Genomic DNA, 4,964 nt, shown 5'->3' with positions numbered 1-4,964 from the left:
GGCTTGGGCCGCTGCGACGTGGCGGAGGTGCCGTTCTGCGCGCCGCCGCCGCCGCCGGGGTTCTCCTGGCGCTCGTCAAGAACGCCTTTTAGGTACTCGGCGCGCGCCAGGTATTCCTTGAATTTGGCCATGATGGCCTCCTTGCTACGCTGGTTCTTCTCATATTTCAGGTGGGTGGAGAAGTAGTCGAGCGCGGCCTTGTAGTTCTGCAGCGCCTTCTCGAGTTCGCCCGCCTCGTCGGCGGCGACGGCGAGCTTCACAAACTCGATCGCCTTGCCCTTGAAGTCGCTGTACATGCTGCCGCGCGCGCGGGGGCTGCCGCTGGCCGCCGGCCGCTGCTGCTGGCGCCGCTGCTGGCGCGCGAGAGGGGCGCGCGGAGGGGCGGGGCACGGGCCCGCGCGCTGGTGATGCTGCTACGCGCGCCTGCAGCGGGTCGGGCGCGGCGCAGGGGGTGGTACGAGCCGCTGGGACGTGCCTCACGTATGGATCGCGCCTCTCTTGTAACACGCAGCTACCAGCAGCTCCGCAAGGGCCAAGCGCATTCCCTGTGCCAACTGTTCCGCCGTGCGTTCGGGCTTGCAGCAGCAAACTGTATGATCGTAACACAACGTGCGGATGTACACGATGCGACCTGAACAAGAGGTGCCTTGCTGGTGCCGTGACAAGGGAGACTGGGAGACGACATAGACCAGATCACTCACTCACACCAGTCGACATGCAGGTCGAAGCTTAGGCGCAGGTGTACCATTTGTACGGTTGCACTAGAAGACACAGTCGCTTAATAACTTGTCATCTTGCATTGACAGTCCCGGCCACACTCGGTCTAGGAGAGTGGTGGCGGGCGATCCTGAATGGACGCGTTCTGCTCATGAAAGGCTCGGTCAGCCCGCTCCTGTGGTCTATCAGCGACCAAGCAGCTCCATCAGGGGGCGCACTACGCGTGCACAGCATCAGGTGGGTGTGGACGTGACGCGACACCTCTCTCACCACACCGCAGCTGCTGGCCCCGCTTTGGTGCGACTGCATGGTCTGATCCAGCCAGCTTGCACATGACGGGCGACGTGCTCTGTCTGCATGGTCACGACACGCACCCCACTGCCCAACATGCGCTCTGCAGCCGGCATGGGACGCTGCGCAGCATTACCGGGGGACAAACGGCGGCGGAAGGCGAAGCCGCTGCCCGGCTCCGTCCCTCGCAGCTTGCGCGCCGAGAGGGCGTGGCCTTGAGGGATGCGCAGCAGCTGGAGCAGCGGCTCGAGAGGCAGCAACACCCTCTTCATGCATACCTCAACGGTGGCGATCGGGCCACCCAGACCCCCTGTGCCCCTGGGGCGCCGGCCCACATCGGTGGCTCGGTCCCTACCCCGCAAGACTGCGGCTGGCTCGCGCTCGCCAGCGCGGCGCGTGGCAGCCCAGATGCGGCGGTGCATCTCGGGCCTGGCGGCGGTGCAGCAGCAGTTGCGCCGCCGCCGCCGCCCGACGGCCGCGCCGCAAACCCCGGCTCTCGGCGCGCGCCCGATTCAGCGAGCCGCATAGTGTCAGAGCTGCACGCCGCCGCTCGCGCACACCGCGCCGCTGGCAGCGCCGCCGGCGTCTCGGCGGCCTGGCGCTCGAGCGTCGAGCTGGTGGGCCCGTACCTCCATGCGCTGCAGCCGGACCAGCTCGCTGACCTGGCGTGGTCCCTCTCGCGCCTGGGCCTGCGGCCGGGCGTCCCCTGGCTGTCAGAGCTCTGCCGCGCCGCACGGGCGTCCTTCGGGCTGCCGCGGTTCCGGGGGTACACCTTTGCCACCCTGCTGCCCGCGCTGGGCGCGGTGGGCGCCGAGCCTGGCGCAGACTGGATGCGGGCGTGCCTAGACGCGCTCACCGCCAAGGCCGCGTCGATGTGGCCCCGCGAGCTCGCGTCGATCGCCGCCGCGCTGCCACCGCTGCTGCGCACGCTGCCGCGGCGCGGCGGCGGCGGCGGCGGCGCGCATGCGCTGCTCCTTGAGAGCGGCTGGGCGGCGGCGTATTACAACGCGTCGGGGCCGCTGCTGCCTCGTTATGAGCCTGTCGGGCTCGCGCGCTCTCTGCACGCGGCGGCTGTTCTGTGGGACGAGTTCGGGGCGGACGTTCCGCGGCCGTGGCTGGCCGCCGCCGCGCGGCGGCTGGGCGTTGCAGCGGACGAGGGGCGCCTCGGGCCGCGTGAGGTGGCGATGGGCCTGCAGGCGCTCGTGCTGCTGCGGCGGGGGCGGCGGGCTGCTGAGGGGCTGGAGGATGGAGGTGATCGGGAGCAGGTCATTGCTGCTGCCCAGCAGCAGCAGGACCAGGAGCAGCTGCAGCAGGCACAGGAACAGCAGCAGCAGCAGCAGCAGCAGCAGCAGCAGCAGCAGCAGCAGCAGCAGGAGCAGCAGGAGCTGCAGGCGCTGCAGGAGCTGCAGGCAGCGCTGGAGCGTGCGGTGGCAGTCGGCGCCGCCCGCTTCGGCCCCTACGAGCTGTCCTGCGCACTGCTGGCGCTGGCCAACCTTGGGGCACGTCCTGAATGGCCCTGGCTGCGCGCTGTGCTATTGGCCGGCGAGGTAGGTGGCAGCGCCTGCTCGTGTGCGCTGCAGCAACGTGCTTTGGCAGGGCGGTTAAGCTGTGCGCACTGAGTCTCTCTTTGCTACCCCGACAAACACCACTCCAGCCGTTGAGTGATCGTTGATTCAATCGCTGCTGCGCGCGCTCCCTTGTCACCCGCAGGCGCTCCTGCCGCTCTGCTCGCCGCGGCAGCTGTCGACGCTGCTCTCCTCGGCCTCGCGGCTCGTGCGCAGCTGCCCCGCCGCGCAGCCTCAGGCGTGGGACCAGGCGCTGCTCGTGCTGCAGGACGCGCGGCGGATGGAGCAAGAGCAGCAGCAGCAGCAGGAGCAGGAGCATGAGCAGCAGCAGCAGCAGGAGCGGCAGGACGGGCGACAGGACGGGCGGCGGCAGCAAAACCAGCCGCACGGCGCGGGGCGCCGGGGAGCCACGCAGCCGCAGCAGGAGGCGCTGCCTGGCGGCCGGGCCTTTGTCGTCCGTTGGACGCAAGCGTGCTGCGCCGCCGCGCTGCCGCGGCTCCCGTGGTTTGCGGCGGAGGACCTGGCAGTCACAGCTGCTGCGCTCGCAAGCCTGCGGGTCGTGCCGCCGCCGCTTTGGTACGATTCGCTGCTGCATGCAGCGCGGTCGTGCGTCATCTCCGACCTCGCCAGCAGCGGCGATGACGGCGCTGGCGCGGACGGCGCTGGCTGGCGCGGCAGGCCAGGGGCCGCGGCGCGGGCAGCGGCAGCGCGCGCCCGGCGCGCCGCAGGTCTTGCGATTGCGCTGTCGCGGCTGTCACTGCTGCCGAGCCCGTGCGACACAGAGGTCGCGCTGCAGCCGTCGGACGCGTGGCTCGAACAGCTGTATGATGCGGTCGCGGTGGCAGATGCGAAGCAGCAGCAGCAGCAGCAGCAGCAGGAGCAGCAGTTCGGCGGGGCGAGCGGCCTTGACAGCCAGGGGGGTGTCACGGCGGAGGACATCGTCTGGCTGATGTGGGCCGCGGCAGCGTTTGGCTGGCGCCCGCGGGAGCGCTGGTGGGCGTGGGCGGAGGGCGCTTTGATAGCGCGGATGGCCGGGCCAGGCGGCGGCGGCAGCGGTGGGATTGGCACAGGCGTCGCGGGCGGGGCGCTTTCCCGCCGCTGTGCTGTCGTGCTGCTTCAAGCGTATGGGGGCGCACGGCGGCCCGTGCCGACGCCACTGCTGCGCGCCGCTGTGCTTCACCGGCCGGTCGAGTGGTGGCTTGGCGGCGGCTGCAGCGGCGGCGGCGCTGCCATAGCTGCGCTGCGTGCGTTGGCACGGCTGCCACGAGCAGTGCCGCAGACGGGCGGCCCTGTTGCACCAGGCAAGCACCAGCAGGCGCAGCAGGGACAGCAGCAGCAGGGACAGCAGCAGCAGGGACGGCAGCGGCAGGGACAGCAGCAGCAGGGACAGCAGCAGCAGCAGCAGCAGCAGCAGCAGCGGGCGGAAGTGCAGGTGTTTGTGGCTGATCTGGCGCGTGCAGTGCAGCCGCGGATGGCTGGGATGCGGGCCAGCGAGCTGGCAGGCATGGCCGCGGCGTTTGCGCGCGCGCGCCTGGATACGCGCACGGCGGCCCCTGGCTGGCGCGACGCGATGCTCGCTGCATCTCTGCCTTTGCTGCAGCAGCGGCCTCCGCCTCTGCGGCAGCAGCAGCAGGAGCAGCAGCAGCAGCAGCAGCAGCAGCAGCAGCAGCAGCAGCAGCAGGGGTCGCAGCGGCTTGACGCCGGCGGGCTAGATGCGGGCGTGTGCGGGCCCAAAGAGGTCGCGCAGCTGCTGTGGGCCGCCGCGCGCCTGGGGCTGCGCCCGCCCTCGCCGTGGGTCCAGGCCGCGCTGCAGCGCCTGCAGTCGGCCCTGCCCGCTGCCTCGCCCCGCACCCTTGCCGGCGCCGCCTGGGCCCTGGCCGCCCTTGGGTACCGCCCCCCAGCGGACTGGATGGGCAGCTTCCTCTTGGCCAGCCAGCGGAAGCTGCCCGACGCCGACGCGCGCAGCCTCGTCGCCACGCTGCGCGCGCTGGCCAGGCTGCAGGCGCGGCCCGGCGCCAGGTGGCTGCGGCCGGCGCTCGTTGCGCTGCACGGTCGCCTGGGCGAGCTGCCGCCGCAGGGGCTGGCGCGTCTACTCGTTGCGCTGGCGGGCATGGGGGTGCGGCCGTCGCACGCATACGTGTCGAGCGTCGTCGCGGCGCTGCTGGGCGCCTGCGGCGCGGCAGATGCGGATGCGCCGGCGTGCGAGTATGCCGTGGGCGACGCGGCTCTGGTCAACTCGCTCTGCGCCGCCGCGGCGCTGGGCTGGCAGCCCGACGCCGCGTGGGTGGAGCGGCATGGGGGCGCGCTGTGGGGGGCCGCAGGGGCGCGGCTGGGCGGCCTGAGCGACGCCCGGTTTGTGCGGCTCGCGGCGGCGGCCGCGCGCCTCTCCGC

At 71.8% G+C, this 4,964-nt stretch overlaps 1 protein-coding gene across 1 annotated transcript; it reads left to right on the top strand.

Moving 5' to 3' along the window:
• Positions 1 to 1,838: 1,838 nt before the first annotated feature.
• Positions 1,839 to 4,915, top strand: MNEG_13951 (hypothetical protein; the record flags this gene model as incomplete). The annotated part of the gene is made up of 3 exons (XM_014037577.1): positions 1,839 to 2,555; positions 2,719 to 4,803; positions 4,895 to 4,915. 3 exons carry the CDS (start codon positions 1,839 to 1,841, stop codon positions 4,913 to 4,915), a joined length of 2,823 nt encoding a protein of 940 aa, XP_013893031.1.
• Between the last annotated feature and the right edge of the window lie 49 nt (positions 4,916 to 4,964).

This window comes from Monoraphidium neglectum (assembly GCF_000611645.1).
Source record: "Monoraphidium neglectum strain SAG 48.87 unplaced genomic scaffold scaffold04155, whole genome shotgun sequence".
NCBI lineage: Eukaryota > Viridiplantae > Chlorophyta > Chlorophyceae > Sphaeropleales > Selenastraceae > Monoraphidium > Monoraphidium neglectum.
Note: the sequence above shows the minus strand (reverse complement) of the source record. Positions and strands in the feature narration are given on the sequence as shown.